The 24,157-nt window shown below is 41.2% G+C and overlaps 1 protein-coding gene across 2 annotated transcripts in view; it reads left to right on the top strand.

The window, feature by feature from the left end:
* The first annotated feature begins 12,988 nt into the window (after positions 1-12,988).
* The window catches only part of TRPM3 (transient receptor potential cation channel subfamily M member 3), a 424,445-nt gene continuing 413,276 nt past the window's right edge, over positions 12,989-24,157 (top strand). For both annotated transcript variants that reach the window (XM_075739535.1, XM_075739534.1), the window contains exon 1: positions 12,989-13,176. In XM_075739535.1, coding sequence (XP_075595650.1) covers positions 13,018-13,176 — 159 coding nt within the window. In that variant the 5' untranslated portion in view covers positions 12,989-13,017. The remainder of the gene's footprint in view (positions 13,177-24,157) is intronic.

The raw sequence follows: 24,157 nt of genomic DNA, 5'->3' as shown, positions 1-24,157 counted from the left end.
ATTTATAGCTTCATACCTGTAAAAGCAATGAACTGCTATGAAGTGTGGCCATGCTCCCATTATTCCACCCTCTACCAGAAGCTGTGGTTCCCATGGCATTGTATGTACAGATTCTTACCCTGATACGGAGTGCTCATTTTAAACATTGAAATTTCTTGGCTGAGTGAGGTAAGTTTTAGCATAAAGTTCACTCTTTTTTTTAATCCTCTAAAGTGGACTATGGCACAGATTCTCTGCCCTCTGTCTTTTTGCTTCTGTCATGGTTTAACTCCAGCTAGTAACTAAGCACTGCACAGCTGCTCACTGACTCCCCCTCCCCAAACCTGGTGGGACAGCAGAGAGAATTGGAAGGGTAAAAGTAAGAAAACTCTTGGATTGAAATAAGAACAGTTTAATACTTTGAATAGAATAGAATTTATTATTTATTATTATCATTATCGTTATTATTAGATTGTAACAAGGAGAATAGCAACAACAACAAAAAAAAGAGAAATAAAACCAAAGAAAAACATGTAATGCAAATGAAAAACAATTGCTTGCCACCCGAAGGCATACTTAGCCTGTTCCGCAGCAGCAGCACCTGCCCCCCCCAGCCAGCTTCCCCCAAGTTTATATGCTGAGCATGACAACATATGGTACGGAACATCCCTTTGGCCAGTTTGGGTCAGCTGCCCCAGCTGTGTGCCCTCCCAGCTTCTTGGGCATCCCCACCTTCTCATTGGCAGGTGAGAAGCTGAAAATCCCTTGAGTGCTGAGCAACAACTAAAACATCAGTGTGTTATCAACACTATTCTCGTCCTGAATCCAAAATACAGCACTACAGCTGCTAGGAAGAAAATTAACTATCCCTTCCAAAACCAGGCCAGCTTCCAATCCAAATTTCTAGCTGGCTCCAGGGACTTTTTGACTTGGAGCTCTACTTTCTCATTGTCAACCAACATAAATCTTTAAGATTTATGCATGCATGGTGCAGGAAAAGTAGTGCAATATAACTCAGTGTTGAATCTTTCAGAAGGAAAATGTAGTACTTGTTTATGAAATCCTTAAGCAAGTTGGGTTTATGCATTCACACTTCTTCTTCCATGGTCTTCATGCATTCACTCTTTCATTCACACACATGCTCACAAGCACCAAGATATATGTGTCGAAGTGGACATAGAGGTGTTTCCACTCAGATGTACTGCATTCATACACCAACTTTAATATTCCTGTTAAAAACCTCTACAGCATCCAAAGGTGAAGTATTTGGGGGAAAAAAAAATAGAATATTTTGCTTAACAGTCTTTCTATTGTATGGTCTATGTTTTAAAAATAGGTAGAAATTAATTCGTTTCTATTTCAATGTAACAAATATCTCTGCAATACAATCAAAGTGATTGTCACTTCAGTAGAAAAGAATGCTAGGTGATAGCAAGCATTGTCTTGTTGATATAAATCATCAGTCATTTTGAATATGTGATCACATTAAATGACATAGCAGTACCAAATCTGGGAAAGAATTAATCTGCCAAAAGAACTTGGGGTACCATGGTAACTATTATTTCCAGAATTCACAAGTTATAGTTGGAGTTAAAAAGATGTCTATCTCTATTTATGGAAAATATCTTATATAGGCTAATGAGATAAAGTACAGGAAGTCCATTGTTTTATTTTTCATCCCAGTCCTGAGCAAATCTTCTATCTATACTTTTAAGAACAACAAAAATCTTTTTACTTGTAACCGTGTTGGAAGACAAACAACTTTTGACTGCAGTGGAACACTTGGTAGTTTAAGGCCTACATAGAGAACATTAATTGGAAAGGGCCCCTATAGGTCCTTTTCCCACTATGAAATGTGCATAAAATACTGCTTTCTTCTACTTATTAGTTAAATTCCCTCAAAGTACTATAAGCAGAGGAATTAATACACTACAGTAATGTTAGTGGTTCTATTTTGCCTTTTGTAAAGGTTCAAGTGCTAATCTATTTACACATGTATATAGCTCCAGAGGTAAACTCATTCATGCCCAGCAAGTAACTTTTGTATTCTGGGGTTGTATTTAATAACACTATTACAGAACGCAATGTATAGGACCAGCTTTCTCATCTAAAATGTTGGTGATGTGAAAATCAAACCTTTAATAGCTGGCATGTGCACATTTTGTGTATCAGTACTTATGCATTCAGCAGTACTTCATGAAGCAGACATGTAACTTCAATAAAAATCACTGGCAGTTCTATTGACTTTGAAGTTCAATATCGGTCCAAGTGCTTTGTTGGGTTAAGATCTTAATTTTATTTGAAAGAAAATGTTATGATGTTCAACTCAATAAAAGTCATAGTCCTTAACGTATGTGAATAATACATAAATTATTAAGCTCCCATCTGCCAGGTGTCAGAAGTAAGAATTAGATTAAAAGATCACAAAATTCCTCTTATATAAATTTAATGGCTAATGCTGGCTGGACCACTTCAATATTGATCCTCTTCAGAGCTTCTCTTCTGCAAGAACTGATGCAAGGTAGGCAGATGAAGCAGCTCTGGGGTTACTACCATTTCAGCTTGGCCTTAAATCTGGCAGAAGGGCTAGAAGAATGAAGGCAAACCTACAGTGGCAGATAAAGATTATGATGGTTTCATCTAGAAAGGGGAATTAATAACTTTTGTGCACCAGACAGACCAGTTCTATCTATTAGATAAACATAGACCTCATTCAAGCTGGGGACCTATCAGTGCTGGGAGGTTTTCTATGAAAAAGGGCAGTATAGTGGCTCTCACAAGGAATTCTTTTTTAGAAATAAAGAAAAGTGAGTAAAAGAATCTTTTAGGTTTAGCAAGCTTTCTGAAACTTTTGCGCTGAATGCCTCTACTCTTTCCTTAAATAAATAAAAAGGGCATTGCAGGGGCCACAGAACAGCTTTCCACTGCACAGGAAAATCTGATAAATTAATTGAAAAACATTGCTCCTCTCTCTTTCCCTGGAAGCTTTTCTTCCTTACTTGCAAATTGTTTTCTGGGTTGTATGGGGTTCATCTCCTGCTATTCAAGCATTTGTATGACAGATTCCTATAGTGAGAACAGACCAGTGAATTAGTCATGATTTTGGACCTTAATAGTCTAATGGGAAAATGAAGATGCAAAATCAGAGCAAGGACTCAGTTTTCTCTAATCTGAATGGATTAACCTTGGCATCCCTTCTATTCCTGTTAGTGCTTCAGTGCTTTATCTGTTACAGCCAACCATATAGCCAACAAAGATCCTTTATTCGCAATTTAAGTCAGAAGTACTTCAGCAATACAAAATTGTCACAGGATGCAGTCCAGTGTTGTCACTTGTTTAAGGCTAATATTTGTCCCAAAATTTTGCATACATTTATTAATATATAATTGCTACAGTGGGGTGTAAAAGCAAAAGACATAAACTTGCACAGGAACATCTTAGTTTGCTATAATTTTTAATTGAGAGGAATTAATTGAAAGATAGTGTGTAGCAGTAGGATGAAAACTACTCCTGACAGATGCAGAAGCTATTTTTTTCCATCTTTCATGTTGGGCATGTGGTAAATTAATATACCTAGATTTAGTGAACAATAAGGAATCATTAATTTATGTGCTGAGGAAAGCCACTCGATTTTTAAATACTGATCCAAGTTTTTAAAGCCATGTAATAGTACTGACATTAATCTAACTGTACCATTGTGCCTTACTTGGTGACTGAAGGATTAAATAGTGTGGACTTCTATTAGCACAAAATTTTTATTTAAGGTTACAATTGTCATTCATGTTGGATTGTGAAAGTGTGATTTGATAAAATGACTGTGTAAAGATAAATTGTAGCTCCCGAAGTGCAGGTTTTGAAACTATAACTCCCCTTTATTCTCTTTAAGTTTTATATGGGTAAAGAAAAGTCACTGACAGCTGTATACAACAATATGTCCTGACCTGTGATGCAGACCAGGGTACTTAGCAGATATTTGTGTCCAGGTCCGTATAACTGCTATTGGAATGCTTCTTTCCGTGTCGTCTTTGTTTCATCACTTGCCATATTGACTTCTTTATTTGTCTCCATTAATTGACAGTTGTGCATTTTTAGTAAAAGCACAAATGTTATGAGAATGCCATGGTGTTTCTTAAGCACTTGTTATTTTGACATCATGGGTTCTAAGAGGAACATTGCTTCCAAGAATTTATATATCTTGAACCGTACAGGCCCCTCTCCTGAAGGCAGAATGAGCATCTGTGCCTTCTCTGTAGAGTAACTTTACAAAACATTGTTCACTTCCTGCGTTACAGGCAAGTTTCACAGTCTGAGCACAAATATGTTGTGTCATCAAATGTTCTCTCTATGCTGCATTACCAAGTGCTAAATGCATCTTGAAATGAATATTCAATCTAACATTTCTGTAAAAAATAGGCTAAATTCCAAGTCAAGCAATTCTTTATTTTGTTCTGAATTTGCTGCCTGTTTTTTGCATAAGATGAACAACGGCCTTAACAAAAATACTGTACAGTATTTGTTCATGCTGTCTGCTCTGTAAGGTATTACAAATGTTTCTGACAACACTGTAGTGAAGACTGTGACCTTTTGATGTAAATAGACAGGAGAAAGAAAAACTGAGTATAATTAAAACTTAAATGTTTAAAGTCTGATCTTGCACTCTGTGCTCAAAATGACTTCCCTCTGTAGTAGGAGTTCAGCTTGAATAAACACTACACTGACGGCTTCTAAGAAACCGTAAAAATTGTGCCTTTGTTTGTCCTGTCATACTTTAATGAGGTGTCCAGGTATGTTTTAAAAAGAGATCTTATTAATTGCCAGTATTTTTCTATACTGCTGCTTCCAACAGTGATCAAGAAAACAAACTATCTGTTTGTAGTGTCCTCTTGCCTAAACACTCCAAGGCAAGAATGATCAGGTGGCGAGGGCATTAGACAGAATTAAGAGGATACAGGTTAACATCACTGGTTCAGTTTTAAAGTTGGTGTGACACAGGAGGTCACTTTAACTCTGCTTTTCAGACATAAATTGCCAACAGTGCTTTTATCTTTAGTCCGCTATCCTGCGATGATGACTCAGGTAAACGTAAGTATATAAAGTTCATTTTCTAATCTGGTATAAAAAAGCTTTAACTGCACGTCTTTCACATCGCATGGAAGGAAAAACAAACAAACAAACAAAACACATTTATTCCAATGTTTAGTTTGTTTTGAAACAAGCCAAGCAGCCTATTCCTATTTAGGTTATAGCTTTTTTTTTTTTTTTTTTTTTTTTTGGTCAATGAGTCAAGCAGTATTTAATGTAAAATATTTGATCTATAACCTTCAAAACCCAGAGACTGCTGTAGCTTTGTGCTTTAGAAAATAAATTTTACTGTGGTAATTACCAAGAATTTCAACAGAGATATCTTTATTATCTAAAATCTAGTATTTCAGACATTTTGGTGGCTCAGTCAGAGTATGAATTTTAAGTTAAGTTAGTTACAGGGCTGGTTTTGTTGGCTGACTTATGGAAAAGCAAATGATCACCTTCATTCATTGTGCAAGCAGTTAAGACTGGCCAGTCTTTTTCTTTCAAAATTTAAGTTGTGTTGTGTTGGAGTGCTACCTCTCTCAGAATGTGTTATGGTAGAACTAAACAAGCATTTTGTAAGTATCCACCAAAGAATATTGGTGTTGGCTTTGATTTATCTGTTTCTCTACAAAATTGGAAAGCATAAAGAAAAGAAAAAAAATCTATGTTAGATAATACAAATGATAAGCAGCAACTGTAGTACAGAATTTCTGAAAAAGACTCCTGCAAGACTTTGATTCTGGTATATTTTACTTTCTTAATTAAAACTCTATAAACTGGAGAATGGAAAAAGTCTTCCATAATGCAGGTGATAAAAAGCAGACGTGTGACCCATGTCCTAGCAGCAGATACATGAAAGAAACTATAACATTGTTCCCATTTTAAAAGAAGTGAATAATTTACATGAGCTCTTGGATTATTACTTTTTCTTTTTCTGTAGAAGCAGGAAACTTTGTGAGGAATTGTGGGTTTTTTTCTAAAAAGAAAAAAAGTTTGGCAGAGAACTTTGCCTTTGAAAACATGTATTTTTATAGTATGACCCACACTTTAAACAGGAGAATTCACAGACAACCTTTTCTGCCCCTCTGCAATTGTGTAATATCCTTAAAGTAATTACTTCCATGAAAAGCTAATCAAAGAAAACATGTAATCTTTGTTTATGTCTTTTCATAGAGTTGGCAGAGTTTATGAAATAGCTGCATAATTTTGTGGAGTAATTTTGAGGTAGTCATAAAAGCATGATCAAAGGCCTGAGAATGAAAGCCCTGCAGATATTTCATACTTGTGATCTACTTGTGATGTACGATCTTACAAAATGTTCATACTGTAAAATAAAAAAGAACTTTGCTTTGTTGAACTTCGTGAGGTTTCTACCAGCTTATTTCTCCAACCTGCCCAGATCCCTCTGAAAAGTACACTGCCTTCCCCTCAGGTATCTACTGTTTTCCCCCAATGTGGTATCATTTATGAACTTGCTGAGAGCAGACTCCATCTATGTCATTAAAGAGATTAAACAATATTGACAGTATTGAACCTGGAAGGATGCTACTAGTAACCAGCCGCCAGCTGGACTTTGTACTGTATTTTATGCTGATCATAACCCTTTGAGCCTAATGGTTCATCAGTTTCCCATCCATCTTATTATCCACTAATACAGTCCATATCGTAGGGTACTATGGGAAACCATACAAAAGGCTTTGCTACAGTCAAGCAATGCAACACACACTGCTCTTCCCTTGTCCTCAGAGTCAGTTATCTTATTCCAAAAGGCAATCAGGTCAGTGAGGCTTGATTCCTCTATGGTAAAAGTATGCTAGCTATTCCCAATCATCATCTTGTTCTTCATGATTCTGGAAATGGATTTCAGGCATATTTTCTCCATACTTTCCCAGGGCCTGAGGTTAGATACTGACTCATCTTCAGTACCCCAGGTCTTCCTTGCCTCTCTTGAATAGGGGTGTGATGTTCACCTTTTCTTTTCCCAGTCATCAGGAGCCTCCCCTGATTGCCATGACCCTTCAAGGGCGATTGACAGTGGTCTCACACATTGATGTTAGCCAGCTCTCCCAGGACCCTTGGGTGCATCCCACGAGGTCCCATGGGCTGGTGTGTATCCAGTGGGTTAAACATGCCTTTACTGTAGGGACTACCTCACTCTTACAGATGCTGTTATACATGTGTCTTAACTTCTGTATTTCTGCAATGGAAGACAGAAAACAAGAACAAATAAGCAAAGAGTTTTCTCCAGTTCCAAAAATATGTCACCACATACTCTTAATTACTAATCCCTAGTGCATTTTTAGTTCAACCAAGATATTTCAGCTAAATTATTTCCCAAATTTCTCTGACAATAGCTTTTAATTTAAATATTTATAATATCAATCTTGTTTATAGTTAGTTTTGAGAGGGAAAGCACAATGGAGGAAATGACTATGAAGTAGAACTAGACACTTGAACTGGTGTCCTTCCTTCATTTTCAGGAAGGTATCCAAAGAATACAGGCCATCTGTCCTCCCCTGGTTTTACCACCTAGCTTTTGAATCTATTCACTAGTTTTATTCAATCAGAAAAAAAAAATAATGGCAAAAGTATGATAGTTAGTTAAATTCCCATAAATCTCACCAAACAAACAAACAAAAAAAGTGCTTGTATTAAGTAGAGAGATATAAATAAGCAGGAATAAATTAGAGGTTTTACACTAGCCAGCTGGGTGCCAACAAGCTATCAGTGTTCACCCAGATGCAGGTGAGTAGAAACCTTCATTGCCCCAGGAGACTGCCACATGAATTATTAGAATAGCGAATAGGTTTGCTACTTCACCTGAGCATAGAATAACTTAATAGATACTAAAAAATTTGCTTGAGTTTGTTCTTTCCTAATATCATAAGAACAAAATTAAGCATTCCATAGACTTCTGCCCCAAACTGGCCAGCACTATTTTCCACATGGACCTCCTTTTTCAACTCTTTTGCATTTGTTTGTGGTAGTTTAGATCTGTGCTAACCTTTGAACTGCTCAAGTTTCTGCTTGCTTAGTTGTAGTACACAACAGGTGATGTATACAAGACACCAGGTAATAGGCCCATTATGTCTGATGATGATTAGCAGAAACTTCCAAGCTTATTTGTGAAGCTGCTGAAGTAGCTGAAAAAAACCCATTACATACTAGGGTAAGCACAACCAATACCCAAATTATTTCCAATGACTGTATGTCACAAAGAGTTGATTTTAGGAGGTAACAAAGTATACAAATGCTGTGTTTTAGAATATTGCTCCACTGAAGATTAAAATCCTCTTCTATCTTCAAAAGTGAGCATCTTTTCACAGTTGCTTTCATAATTCATACACATATGTAGAATAATTAGTTACAAATGTTTTCTAAGTGTACAGATGCTGAGGATAACTGAAGGGACCAAACTCATCCCAGACTTTTTTCCATTAACATCAAAGACCAGAAGAAGCATTTGCCATCCACTGGCAAAAGTCTACCTCTCCTCTCTCTCAATCTTAGCCTCTTTCCAGTTTCTACTTCCCTCACCACGGACCTAGGATGCAGTTTAAGCAGTGGCACCATAGCCTGCATCTACGCTACACTATCATCTTGGTGCTGCTTTGCTGCTGCCTCTTGGTTTCATTTTCCATCAGAGAAGAGCACAGAGGGGAGAGCCTGCTCTTCAGGCTCTCTTGCTCCTCAGCTGGTTCCAGGAGGTAGGCAAGACTGCCTCACTGCAGGTACGATCAGCTGAAAAACTCCCACAAATGTAGCTTCCAGGATAACATCCAGGCAAATTGCACTCCTCTGCCCTCCAGCAGAATTATAAGCACTCACCAGGGGCAACAGCATGATTTTTTCTCTCATGAGCTTGAGGCAAAAGCAGAATGACTTTCAAGCCACCTGTCCCAAAAGTCAGTTGCCAGTGCCCTACATCATAGCAACGATAGACTTGCAAAGATGACGGTCCCAAGTAAGACACTCAATACCTCTGGCAACACTATAATGCTGTGATAGCAATCTGAATCCGATTAAAGCAGATATATATACAAATAAACACAAATCCATTCTTCCCTAACAGGGAGGGGATGCCAAAAACTGTTCTCAGAAACATTGCAAGGAATAGTGCATACGTACACAGTGTTTATTATTGTTTTCTCTTTTCTATTTCTTACATTATAACTATGAAATATCCAAGGACTTTCATTCTCAGGCCTTTGATCATGACATCCTTGTCAGATTCAATGCCAGCTGGCCATAGGGTTTCCTAATGTGATCCCTGTGTGCTAGCACAATATCTCTGTATTCCTCCTAGGCTACCTGTACTTGCTTTCACCTTCTCTATACTCACTTTTACATTTGAGTTTTGCTCAGATCTCCTTGTTCATCCATGCAGGCATCCTGGTCTTTTTCCCTGACTTCCTTTCTCATCAGGATGGACCACTCTTGAGCTTGGAGGAGGTGATCCTTGAATATCAACCAGATCTCTTGGACCCTTCTTTACTTCATGTCCTTATCCTACGGGACTCTTTCAAGCAGATTCATGAAGAAGCCAAAGTCTGCTTACGCCTGGTTGTGGTGTTCCCCCAGCAGATACTGGGGTGGTTGAAGCTCCCTTGTGAGGACCAGTGCCTGTAAATGTGAGGCTACTTCTAGTCATCTGTAGAAGGCCTCATCCACATGATTGATGAGAAGAGACTGGGAGAATAGGTTTGTCCAGTCTTAAGCGCAGAGCCTACAGGGAGTCTTAATTGTTGCCTCCAACTGCTGAATGGGAAGCTGTAGAGAAGATGAAGCCAGATCATCATTGAAAGTGTACAGTAAAGCAAGAAGCAGAAACGAACACAAGTGGGAAAGTGAGAAGTTCCAAGTAGTTATAAGGAAAAGCTTTTTCACTGAGACCATGCTTAAGCACTGAAACATTGTCCAGAGAAGCAATGAAATCTTCAGTTCTGGGTTTTTTCAAGATATGACTGGACAAAGCCCTGAGCAAGCTGATGTAAGTGGACCTACTTTAGGCAGAGGGTTGGACCAGGTAACGTCCAGTGACCCCTTCCAACATAAATTGCCCTATAGGTTCTGTCCTGTTAATGCAAAGTGAAATGAAAACATTTCATAAGCCCTGAATAACTGTTTCCAAGCCCCTGAGTAGTTCGAACTTGTTCGAAACGTTTCAGAAGGTCTTGGACTCTGCTAGGCTAGAAGACTTAAACCAGGCAAATGGAGCCCTGTCACCACCTATTGACATGCCTTCTTGTAATTCTTGATAAAGATTTGAATGTACATATAAATGACTGTGAAGAACAAACATGTAGGTGGAATGAGAAAGGCTGAAATAAGGGTATCGGGCTGCTGTATACATAACATGCAGTCATGTCCTTCTCTGCTCACGATGAAAATACTTTCTTTCCAGGCATACAGTATGCCTGATAAAAGCCCTAACAGCAGTGTTTACAAGCATACGAGGAATAAACATATGGTGTGTATAATATAAATGTTAGAAACCAATCCTGTGTAGGTGGTTATTAAACATACATGTTGCATTAAATCATGTCAGACCATGTAACAAGTTGAAACTTACTGTTATGATGGTTTACACAAAAGGTGACTGGCACTTAGATTATCAGGTTCAGATGAATTAGGGACTGAAATAAGAAGGAAGCTGTTTTCTGCGATGAAACTTCAGCCTCAACATCTGAAAAGAAACAGTATTTGCACATCTATTGACATATGCATTGCTTTTCACAAAATTTGACCTTCTGATGTTAATCAAATGATCTGTGTTGTGTATTAGACTTGCCGAAGCTTAAATTGCTCTTGGCTATGATTTTGTTCTGTTTTAGTCTGAAGTTGTAGCACAGCCTATTTAAAATAGCTTTGCCATTTTAAATACTGTGTTATTATTTGCTTGTTTTTCTGTTGTATCTTCCATGGTACTGTGAGCTCAGTAAGTAGTCTAGCGCTGTCTATGTAACTAAAGAGGTGAAGGCACTAAACTTCATATTCCAGCTGCCAAAGAATTAATCATCAAGACTACTATCAAATCTGTAACACAAATATTTTTGTATCTTGTCCATGAATTCCTTTAAAGATTCTTATTCCCCATCCTTCCTTCTGCCAAGACTCCTTAAGAGCATGTCTTCTGGGTTTTATGTAATCTGAGTTTTTAAAAACTAACTTGCTTACAAATTCTTGTCGGATTTGAAAATCATTAGATTCCTCTAATGCATAATTAAAGAAAAACACTGGAGTTTTTGGGAAATTTGATAGTTATGACTAGCAGATAGAGGAGACATCAGAGGAGTTGATCTATAGATGCCATTAAAAATGATAAAGCTAATTGACTTAATCGGCAAAGCTGACCAAATGCTGATGTGCCTCAGTGTGGAATAAATGAAGCTAAAAGCCCTCATGAGAATAGTTCAGCCAAATGAAGTAACTTGCTATAGTTACAGGTGTTGGAAGGAAAATACCCTCCAGATAAAGCCTATCTCCAGTGAACGGAAGGTACTTAATCAGTTTGGAGTCTCATGAGGGGTATGGAGGGCATTAGACTACTTAATGTCATAACAAAATACTTAGTTATTAGCTTCCAACCTATATTTAATAGAAAATTTAACATGTCCTTTGGAAACTCTTACCCATCTTTCTTGCTTGTTGTTATGGCATTAGATACACTGTGACAAAAATATATCCTTTCATAAATCATTTTAAGTATTTAAGAAAGTACTACTCGAGAGAACAGCATATATCTGACTTTTTCAGTCAAATGGTCTTCTGAGAAATCTTTGTAAGAAGGGTTAAATCATAAGTACAAGCCTGCAAAAGAAGCAATTTTTTGTAATGATCCCTGAAAATCAGAGCATCCATCTAAATTTTTTATTTTTTTTTTTTTTTTTTACGTGGCTGTGTAGCACAAGATGAAATATTTACCTTGTAATGCTGTTGCCTGAGCTTGAATGCTAACACACTGACTAGCCATTTTATTAGTTCAGCCATGGGGACCTGAGCATCCTCTCACCTCGCAAAGAAAAATCATCCGTGAGCTCAGAGGGCAGAGAGGCAGCTTTGCTCTGAGGCACCGCACCAGTGCCCTGTGCCCAGCACTCAGAGCTGATGAACCCGGTCTGCATGCTCCTAAAGTGCCTGGTAGGGTGTGTTGAATTCAGGACCCTGACCAAGACCACAGGAGACTCTTCCAGTATTAGTAGAGAGACTGTTAATTCCAGAGATGCTCCTCATTTAATTTAATCCAGAAAAGCACCCCCCTAAAAAAAAGGTTGCCCTACCAACAGGTGTCATGCCATCTTTTGCTTCTGACTTGGTGTTTCCGCCCTCCTAAGTGTAAAGAGGAGGGAAAAATGCTAGACTTAGTGTGGAAAGCCGTGTGCTTGTATATGCTGTTGGACTTCCAAAAGGAATATATTTTATTGTGGCAAAACTACTAATTTAATTCCGTAGAGCTTATAGTGTAGTTTAATGAGAAGAAGCCTCCTGGCAAGATTTTGGCAGGATCTAGACACTGAAGTGAACAGGCGGTGTAACCTGCCCTTTTCCCTTACCGTGCCTGTTTCCCAGTTCACGCCGGGCACCTTTTTCGGCTCTCGCCCTAGATTAAAACTCCAATTTTGCTGTGGGGTACGACGAGCTGTGGGGTATGTCCACCAGGGACACCACGCCTGCCCCATCACCCCCTCCCCAGGCGGGTGTCCCCTACCACCCCCCCCCCGCAACTGCTCCCCCCGGACGCCCCTCCCTTCCCGCGCCCCCCAGCCCCCGCGGAACACGCGCCGCTCGCCCCGTCACCCCGGCACCGGGGCTCCCCCGGGGCAGTCCCGCTGCCGCGGAGGGCGGGCGGCGCCGCTCCGCCCCAGCCCGCCTCCCCTGCCCCCCCCCCCCCCCCGCGGTGTCTCCGCAGCATCGTTAAAACTAAGGGCGGCGCGGAGCGACCAGCGGGACCCGGCGGCGCCGCGGGCCATGGGGCAGAGGCGGCAGAGCCCCGGGGCGGCGGAGCGGGGCTGCGCCGTCGAGGGGACGGCGGGCGGCGGCCGCGGGAGGCTGGCGGAGTCCTGGCGGCGGCTGAGCTCCCGGCGCGGCTCCGCCAAGCGCGGCGGAGGCTCCGCGCCCGCGCCGCCGGTGAGTGCCTGCGACCGGGACCGCGACCGGGACCGGGCTCCTCCGTCCGGGCACCTGGTGAATCCGGGTGCTGGGTGGTGGTGGTGGTGGTAAGAAACCTGTTGCACTTTGGGAAGAAGAGTCGCCCTTCCCGTGCGCTGAATCTCACTTCGTAGTTGTAACAGGTGCAAGTCTCCTGTGTTCCTTTCTGTGTGTGTGACAGTAGTTGTTAGCGGCGACGCTGCGCGCAGCTCTGGGGAGAGCAGCGGACCGGCCCCCGCCGCCGGTCTCGGAGCCGCCCGGGAGCGCAGCCGGCGCGGCTGGGAAGCGGCGGCTGGAGACTTGTGCTCGCGTTGCGCAGCTGAGAGGAAAGTGTCAGCTATCGTAAGCGAAAGACTTGAAGGCAGGTAGACTAAAAACATGCGCTTGGGAAACGGAGGTTTTCTTCTTGGGAAGGTGTCTTCCTTGGTGGTGTGTCTGCCTTCAGCCAGCTCGGTGAGATGTGTCAGGAATCTCTGAGGTGGATGGACAGACATCTTGATGAAGATGCATGCCACAGCATAGATTACATATCAGGAAAATTAAGATCTTGGGAAGATACACACCGAAATTGAGAGAACAAATTGAGTATTCAAGTAGAAGAAGTGAGTGAGATTTATTAGAGTGCCTGACAGTCTTTTTCCTTGGGATCAGCACCCTAGTGTGAGGTGCTAAACAAACACATACAAACAAAGATTTTGGATGAACTGCTCGCTGTCCAAGTACAACCTCAGTCCTCGTGTGTTTAGAAACAATGTTGTGCATCTTACCAAAAGCTGACTCTCTGAGGTCTGGAATGATATGTCTTATTCAACAGATCAAATGTATTGTTTCAAAAAGAAGCATGGATTTATAAGCTTTTGAGCAGAGGGGAAGATGCCCACAGGTTGAATGCCAACTGGGGAAATAAAAAGGGTGAAGAGACCTACGGTAGAAAGGATGCCATGGCAACAAGAAAGCATCAGAGAAAGTAATACTATTCTCTTATGGAGGGGGAAGAGGAGGAGCATTGCTGTAGATTAAAATACTATAATTTAGGTGTTGGGTTTTTTTCCAGAATATACCAACTTCTCTTTACAGTATGTGCCTTAAACTTAATTCTCAGGTATCGGTTCTGTCACCACAACTCATCGGAAAAATGCATAATGTAGTTGAGGATTGGGGTTTTTTTGTAGGGTTTGTTGAGTTTCTGTTGTTCTAACCAAGTGGTTCGTATGCCTTACAGCAGAGATGAATTCTTACTCCAGGCAAAACCCTGAATGAGATTCAGGTTTTAAGTGTTTGGCCAGAACTGAAAGTCTGTATTAATCTTTGATTAATCTGTACATCTCCAGAATCTTTCTGAATGGGTGAGCAACTTCGTTCTGTTATCTTCTCTAAAGCAGTATTAAAGTGATGTATTTATACTAGTGCATTTGCATTACACTTAAACTTGTAAATTCCATAAATTACAGGACAGATGGGAATGGTTGATTCTGAATGTTTATTTGTGGGTGGTTTGTTGTTGGGTTTTTTTTTTTAATTTGTGTTAGTTTTTTTATAAAACACTGGGGTTTGTGAATAGGTAGGTATTAGTTTGTATTTTCTTCATTTATACATTTCTCTTTTTTTTATAAGAGAGCATAGGTTTTCTGAAATCATATTTCACTAAGAATAATTCACTTGGGATCATTTTCCAAAGCAATACCAGAACATACTAATCCTTAAGACACTTCCCACCACCACCTTTCTTTTGCTTCCCTCTTGCCTCCAAACAATCCCTGAAATAAAAAAAGTATAAGATTTAAATCCTTTTAGCATTAGCATTATGGCCTCCCCCCAGCCTTGCCTCCCTGATTGTTTTTTTCTTGTTGTAACTTCTATTTGTCTGCCACAGTTTACTTTTACAGGTTGTCACCGGTCTGAGGAAGATCTGTGGTCAGTGCTGAAGTAGGAGACTGGCAGAAGTAATGCTGTACGCGTGTATTTTTTTGTTCATGGTTCTTCCCTAATCTTGTCTTAATACCATTGTTCTGAGGTCTCAGATTCTGTGCCTTTTTAATTAAGAAAGGCTAGTTTTGGTCAGTGTTGCTAATCATCTGGAAACTGTTCAGGATATGCGGACTTGCTTTCTTCTGCTCCTTAAGCAGGCTAACAGCGTAAGAGCCTTTTGTAACATGCCTTAGGGGAGAGACCACTACGGTGTGCAGAGAGTTTTGGACAGGTGAAAGATGATGTGGGTAACCTCCTTGAAAACTTAGAATATCACTTCTTTAAAGCAAGCTCTGGGGTTTAACCTGTGACAAACTTACTTCTTTAAAACTGAGATTTATTCAAAAGAAAATGCAGAATAACCCTGAGTGAGTGTGTGTGTGTTTGTTTTGCATAAAGGGTCTCATCCGAATGTCTTGCAAAGCCACTTAGGTAGGTGTTCTTGTTGTGCAAGAAAAGCAAAATTCTTCCTTTTTAAGAACTAATTTCCTCCCTATTGAGGCTTGGTTTAGATTTTCTGTCAAATGCAGAAGTTTTATATTAGTAATTGCATATTGTGGTTAGTAGTGAGAATAGCTGTGTTATTTTTGTGCATCCTTCTTACCAAGTACTGTCTACCAATGTCTGAATTTTCCAGCCTTCCTTTTCTTCACATGATTGTAGAAATTGTTGATTCTGATGTTTCACACTTATTCAATGAAAAAGTAACAAGTAATAATCCTAAAAGTTTACTTTTGTTTTATTTCTTTAATTTTTAATTCCTGAAGAATAATTGGTAGTCTTATTTCTTTACCAAAACAGGGTTTTTATTATTTTATTTAGCTTGTTTTGATATTAGTCCTTGAGTGATAGAGAGGGAGTTGTTCTATTGGCAAGAGCTGTGGAAGGGAAGGGTATTTGAGATAGAAAAGGTTTACAAAAGCTAACATTTGCTAGATCATACATGTGGCTGCCTCTGAACAATCCTTAACTTCAAAGCTGTTATCTTTATTTGTAATGTACTGACCCTGGTTACGTTTTGAGTAAAGGAGTTACATATTGAGGGACTAAAGTATGGCTGTTGCTTCAGAAATGAAGCCTTTGCTGCTGTTTCCCTCTCTTCATCATCTGCTTGTGTAACTCTGGTAACAGAAAGCTGAGTGGAAACTGCCTGCTCAAATTGATGAAAGCTTCGCCATTCAAAACAACAGATCACATTTTGGACCATGTTAAATTTCTGCCCATAAATAGGAATGTCTGGCTTCTTTCTACCAAGATCTTGATTGTCATTTGTACTTACGGTCTCTGAATTATGTGAGTTTTTCAACCCATTGTAACCAGGGGCTGCACAGTAGAGTGTTCTAGTTTAGTAAAAAATGAGTTAAATGGCTATTCTGCTGTACAGTTTCTGATTACAGCAACTCTTTTTTCTTTACTGTTCAAAAGATAATAGGGTTTTCTTATTGCTTTTGAGCTGAATTTTCCCAGAGGATGTTTACAGTAGCTCAGAAACAAAATGACCAGTGAGAAATGTATGAACACACGAAATACAACTTTTCTCTTTTATTTTGCTGTGGCATCAATGAAATTATAGCTATGAAACAGGTCATTGGTCCTGTCCTGGAGACTGAAAATCAGATGGGCTGAGTACAAGAGATTGGCAGGGAGAAATCAGCTACCTTAAGGCAGAGCTGAGCTATAGTTACATGTGTATGTGGTTGGGGAGCAGTACATGTCCGGTAGTTGTCACCCAGTGAGTGAAGAGCTGGATTTCAGAGTGACTCGTGGAGCAGATTAGGTGGCCTAGAACAAAACTTAACTTGCCCTCTGAGTTCCACATTTGTGATTACTGTAATTTTCTCTTTCTAATTTATTGTGGCAAAAGCATCTTTGCCAAGAGGTTGGCCTGTCTGGTGAGGAGACTGTTAAACTGGGAGTGACACCAGAGAGAAATTACAGCCCAGAGGTAAGTGAGAAAATGGTGTGGCAAGGGCAGAAGGCAAAAGTGCAACGTTGGGGGAACAAGGCAGAGCTCGGACATGTTACAACAGGACAAAAGGATGTCCACCTCCAGGGTGTGCACACATACATATATACATAGTTGAGCAGGAGGGATGAGAGCTCAGCATGTAGTCATAGATCTGCAGCATCATTGGGATACCTGTGACGTGGCAGAACAGCTCATGTGGCTGGAGTGCTGTGATGGATGGAGACAAGCCCTTTAGGAGAGACAGGCAGAGAAGAGGAGGAAGGGGGCTGCCCTCCATGTGAAGGAGCAGCTCAGATGTGTGGGGCTCAGGTCTAGGTAAGAGCTTGTCAGGATTGGAGGACAGGTCACTAAGCATGACACTGTGGTGGAATGTGCTACAGACCACTGACCAGGGTAAGGAAGCAGATGGAGCTTTCTCTGAAGAGCCTGAAGCAGCCTTTGTCTCACAGGCCCCCTTCCTCATTGGGAACTTTAATGTGTCAGGACACCAGGCATTCAGGAGATTGCTGGAGGTTGGCAGGGATAACTTCTTGTTATCAAATGGTCCTCCAGTCCTCATACAGCACACTGTGCAGACCCTATCCATAGAAAGGCTGACCTATTTTGCTCATTCAAGCTATTACAGGCTTTTCTTCCAAGGAAACAACTCTATTCATCTTTTCTGCTGGCAAAAAGAAACAATGTTCTCATGAGAACTTCTTGCTGCACTTTTAGATGAAAGCACGGTGGTGCAGGTGGTGATGAGTGGGAGCTGCCCGCAGGCTCCTCTCTTAAAATTGTTGTCTGAGTTTGTCCTGCAGCCAAGGAATTTGTGCAGCACAACACAGCCTAAAGGCCAAGTCATATGCGCAGCGCAGCACAGCACGGGCCGGGGTGTACTCAGGAAAACTGGAATGTGGATCACTGACTCCTTGATGTGCAATGGTCTCCCTGACAAAATCACCGATCGTGAAGGTGATACAGTGACAGCAGACACAGATAAGGCAGATCCCCACCACCTTCTTTGTTGTCACCAGCAAGGTCTGCCAGGCCTCTGTGCTCAAAGAGGAGATGAGCTTCCAGCTGGGGATGGCGGTTGAGTCAGGGATTACTCGGGAGCACTCGACCCACACACAACCCTGGGACCCGTTGGGCTGCACCCCAGGGTGCTGAGGGAGGTGGCTGATGTCCTTGTGCAGCTGCTCTCCATCAGCTCTCAAAGGTCGTGGAGATCAGGGAGGTCCCCAGCAACTGGAGAAAGGCCAATCTCACATCTACCTTCAGCCAACCTGAGGAACCACAGGCCGGCCAGCCTCCTGTCAGTCCCAGGTAAAATCAAGGAGTGAGACCTTCTGGAGCCCACATCTGGGCACAGCAGGGAGAGGACAGCGACAGGGAGCAGTTGGTGAGGATTTACCAAGGGTAAGTCATGCCTGACCCACCTGATTACCTTCTGCGACATGATTGTGAGGACAAGCAGAGAGCAGCAAATGCCACCTACCTCTGCTGTAGCCAGGCTTTTGGCACTGTCTCCCGCAATATTCTTGTACCTGGTCTGTGACATTACGTTCTGGGAGGGAGGACATGTTGGTGGGTGAGGACCTGGTTGGGAGGTGGGCTCACAGGGTGGTGAGTATGGGTCAGACACTGCCTAGAGGCTGGTATCAAGGGAGATTCCACAGGGTCTGTGCAGAGTCTGTCCTGTTCAGCATCTCCACCAGTGATGGAGGGGATGGAGGGCACGTGCAGCCCTGGGGAGGGGTCAGCTCTGGAGCATGTCATAGAATCATAGAATCATAGAATAGTTTGGGTTGGAAGGGACCTCAAAGATCATCTAGTTCCAACCCCCCCTGCCATGGGCAGGGACACCCTCCACTAGACCAGGTTGCCCAAAGCCCCATCCAACCTGGCCTTGAACACTTCCAGGGATGGGGCATCCACAGCTTCTCTGGGCAACATGTTCCAGTGCCTCACCACTCTAACAGTAAAGAATTTCTTTCTGACGTCTAATCTAAATCGACCCTCCTTCAGCTTAAACCCATTACCCCTTGTCCTGTCACTACACTCCCTGATAAACAGTCCCTCACCATCTTTCCTGTAGGCCCCCTCAGGTACTGGAAGGCCGCAATTAGATCTCCCTGGAGCCTTCTTTTCTCCAGGCTGAACAACCCCAACTCTCTCAGCCTGTCCTCATAAGAGAGGTGCTCCAGCCCTCTGATCAGCTTCGTGGCCCTTCTCTGGACTTACTCCAACAGCTCCATGTCTCTCCCGCACTGGGGCCCCCAGAGCTGGACACAGTACTCCAGGTGGGGTCTCACAAGAGCAGAGTGGAGGGGCAGGATCACCTCCCTCGACCTGCTGGTCACACCTCTTGTGATGCAGCCAGGACACGGCTGGCTTTCTGGGCTGCAAGCGCACACTGCCAGCTCATGTCCCTGGGCACTGGTGGGCAGCCAGCTGAGCCAGGGATATCCATATGTCCAGGCAGCAACGAGGACCAGCCGTGCCTGTAAGGATGTGAGCAGGACATGGCCCGAGAGCCAGGAGAGGGCAGAGACTGTCCCCTCTGCTTTGTGCTTGTCAGACCCCACCTGGGTACCACCTCCAGTTTGGGTTCCCAACCCAGAAGAGACATCAGCAAACCAGAGGGACTTCAGGGGATAGTGATCATCCTGGTGATGGATGGTGGGACTGGAGCCCCTGGCCTCCAAGAAGAGGCTGCAGGACCAGGGCTGGTTCAGCTGGGAGGAGGGATGGTTTCAGAAGCACTCAACGGCATCCCTGGCACTGATGGGAGATGATGAAGGAGACACAGTCAGGCTCTTCACAGTGGTGCATGTGGCAGGGTGAGAGGCAGCAGCACAGCTAAAACAGTGGAGGCTCACGCTGGAGATAAGCACAAGGCTTTTCCCCAGGAGGACAGCCCAGCAGTAGAGCCGGGGCCTGGGGAGGATGTGTTGTCTCCATCCTTGGGGGGTTCATGCTCAAACTGGGTGAAGTACTGAGCAGCCCAGTCTGACCCCGTGTCTGAGCCTGCTCTGGGCAGGGGCTGGAACTGGAGAGTGCCCCACATCCCTGCCAGCCTGAGTTACCCTGGTACTGTGCAAATCAGCATTAAAAAGTCCTTCGAGAATTAATTTACAAGATGCACAGTAGCATATCTAGTAACTCTTGTCTATAATCTTAATAACTTCTTGAAGAACTTAGAAGCGTACCAACAGAGGTTATCAGAAGTGAAAACACACTTCTTAGTAAAAACCAAAAATAGTAGTTCTAGCCCAGGGCAGGGACTGGTAAAGTAATCTGATAATACTGCAAAATGGAAAGTAACATTTTGCCTGGCCATTCTCCCTTCTGCACCTGTGGGAGGGTGCACTCCTCTCTCCCGCAGCCGCGCAGCCCAGCTCTGGCTCCTGACTGCCTCCTGCAGCTAGATGATTTAGCTTGCAGGAGAGAGCTAAAAGGAGGTGTCTGTTATATTTGAATGCAATACTTTTCTGATGGTTTTGTTGTCCAGAAAGCGTAACAATAAAAGATCCAATAAAAATGGAAACCAGAAATGTCTGTCAGGGGCGTGACCGGGAGGGGAGGCGAGGGCGTGGCGGATGAAGCCTATGAGGGTGGTTCTGCAGGATGCAGGTTGGGTGTTGTGCTACTATGGGACTCATCGTTAGATGAGTTGCAATGAATTTTACTTCTGATATGGTTTTAACACTCATTTTAATCATGAATTTTTTGAAGTTTTTGGTAGCTGAAGAGAGCATAACATTCTCTGCACAAATACTTTAAAATGTATGACAAATTGGACATTTTTTTCTAGCTTTTATTTTAGGTAACTGATCTTTTTTCTTAATTTTGGCATCTATAAAATGGGGGTTTAAAATATGATATAGTATATAGTGGTGTGTGTTGGGGTTTTAGTTTGTTTCTGTGTACTGTGGATGAACAACATTTTTTCTGACTGCTTATTTGGATGGATTAATAACAAAGCCAAAACCAATGGCTGTTTATACTTCAGATTACACACAGTTTCCTGCACCTCAATGTGAAGTCGCTTTGTTAAGAATCTCTCCTGAATGCGTTGCCTGGTGTCTCCCTGTGGTGAGCTTCCAGTGAGGAAACATGTCAATAAACTTCTTATAGTAGACCAGTCCTATATACTTGTCTGGACAGCTGATCTTGACTTTGTTCTTTTACTGGTGGGGGAAAAAAAATGTATTCTGTGATTTACCTATTTGGTGCATGCATGGACTAGTCTAAGTAGTGCAACAGCTAGATTTTTAAAGGTTAATAATTCACTATGATTTTAGGGATCATGTTTTTATCAGAACCATGCCGTGGAAAATGTTTTTGCTTGCCTGTTACCACTCTTGTGAAGGAGTTCTCTGCTGCATGGACTGAATTTTGTCTGATACTGGAAAAACATCTATAATCCTCTGTTATTAGTGTGAAGTGGTTTTGAAATTGCTAAATTTTGTGCTGAAGAGAAAGTTTCAGATTTTGGATTTAAATAATTCTGGAAGATGCTTATATTAGGCAACCCTCAGAAGTTCCTTCCATGCAAAATTATTACATGATTGTAGCATTTAACAGTAGTACTCCATAGCACAGAAGATGAGGAAAACAGGAAAAAAAAAAAACAAACCCGAACCCAAACAATGAGGGGAAACAGATTCTCATTAAAATGATGAAACAGAACAATAGTTCCATTTCCATAATTCTCATCTGTTTGTCTCCCCTGAAAATGCATCAGGGGTTATTATTTTGAAAACATTGTATCTAAATATCAAGGACTGAAGTTACCTTGCTGTTTTTCTTTCTTTCTTGTGGAGATAATAATTATTAATTATTAATGTACAGTCTATTCTGTATCTGAAATCAAAGTACATGTATTTCAAAAGGAGATAGAGATTTAATAATGATAGTGTCAAACTCCATGGGCAGAATGAAAAAAATTACTAATAATAGGAGGTTTCAGATTTTTTCTCATTTGTTTCTTTGGGGCCTTATAATTTTTAAGTGGTGGTTGGCCTTCCTTTTTAATAGAAGATTGATTTCAAACCGAACGTCCAGAATCAACAGACATCTTTTAAAATCTTGAGCGCTTCTAATTGTGTGTTGTGGATGAACTGGTAGTCTGTGAGTTGGTGATGTAGAGGTACTGTTGTCCCTGACAGTGACAGAGTGAGATCTCTGTGGTCTTTTGATTTTTGTGGTACATTTTTTTTACTATTTTTTTTTTTCACTATAGGAAGCAACTACCATGAGGCATGCATGTTGGCTCTTGGAATTCACCTGAAGGTTATGGGATATTGTTTTATTCATCACAGCATAATACAGACAAGTACTTCTCAAAGTATTCAGTATGTTAATATCAGTTAAGAAAGCAGGAGCACATTTTTAGACACAACTTGCACATTTTTAGTCCAACAATAGCTGAAAAGTGATACAAGTATCCTATTTAACCTATTTTCTATGCTTGTAGCTGAAAGCAACTCTTTAGAGACATATTTTATACTTCTGCTAAAGCAGCACTTAAAAAATTCTGTCACATTTCAAAATGAAAATTTTAAAAAAAGAAATCTTTTCTGATACAAGTAGTTTTTTTCTGTTCTTCTTACGTTCTTTTTGCTTTTAGATAACATATTTGCTTTAATGACATAATGGAAATGTTGTATACCAAGTAGGCAATCTCCTGTTGCAGCTTTTAGAAGTTTGCTATGAATTCCAAAGAAAGTCTTATTATAAACGCCTGAGAATCACAGTGACTGCAGAGGTGCAAGGAGAAGAAAAAAAAAATCATGTCTAAACAAGCAACTGAAAATTTTCTGCTACTTATTGCCAGACTTTAAGTGCTTGCTCTCTGGAAATAAAGTGTAATGAGAAAAAGTATCTGATGGTAATGTGCTAATTTATTATAGCTATTTATTCTATCTTTATTTCTCATTATTTCCCCTGAATGATCATAACGTGATATTTACTGTGACTATTTTTTTCAGCATTTTACTCATAGATTTAATTATCTTTTTTTGAACACACATGAGATGATAGTTTTTATTTTTAGTGGCTGGCTGAGCTGGTTTATAGACCACCTCAGGAAAAATTTAGATCTTATGAAGATAGGTGATGCTTCAGTGATGTCAGAGTATTTATGTTTAATCTTATTATACATTTAAGATCAAGAATAAATTAATAAAGAAATATGTATGTGCATATGTATATATGCTGTGTATTTCTCAACTTACTGAAAATGATTTCAAAATCTAAAACAAAGTCAGAGGAAGTTCCTGGGAGCAGAAGCTTATGTTTGGCATTACAAATGGTACCCTATTTCAAGTTGCTCATGACAGTAATGTTGAAATACTGCTCTATCCATAGAAGGAGCATTAGCAGTGTTAACTAAGAGCTGAATCGTACAAGCTCCTTCTTTGTAGTTATCACCATCTGCATGTTTTAAAAAAATAAAGACGCGGTTTGCATTGACTGACAGGTTTTATATATACATGTGCATACTCTGAAAATTTTAGCTATGAGACAGTAAAGTCTGTGAACTTCACACTGGTTTTGTGAGGGTTGCTTTCAAAGCTATCAAAACTAAAGGCTAAACCTGGACCTTCTTCATGAACAAGCAGAGGTGACTGTAATAAATCTGTGGACCTAATAGCCTTGTGCTTCCATTCTCTGACTCCCAGCACAGGCCTCCATCAGTATTCCTTGCTCCTCCGGAACGTGCCCTTGTGCAGACCTACAGGATATTCAGGCATAGGGCTTTCACCTTCATGTTGAGCTGTTACTCTTTCGAGTGAATAAGTCATTTGGGAAGGCGAAGGTGGGTCCCCGTACCGACCCTGATGCCTTCTTCACTGGACTAGTTGGTGTGCTGAAGATGCTAATGGGATCTTCTCTCTATTTTAAGAGTAGAACTAAGGAGAATCTAGCCTGGAATGTTGAAATTACTTTCTTGGTGGAAAAGCTGAAACAGGCTATATTATGTTTCATTATTTGCTCTCATTTGTTTCTTTTCATTTTGAAGACAGTTATTAT

This window comes from Balearica regulorum, chromosome Z, assembly GCF_011004875.1.
Source record: "Balearica regulorum gibbericeps isolate bBalReg1 chromosome Z, bBalReg1.pri, whole genome shotgun sequence".
Classification (NCBI taxonomy): domain Eukaryota; kingdom Metazoa; phylum Chordata; class Aves; order Gruiformes; family Gruidae; genus Balearica; species Balearica regulorum.
This window is presented reverse-complemented; position numbering and strand designations above follow the sequence as displayed.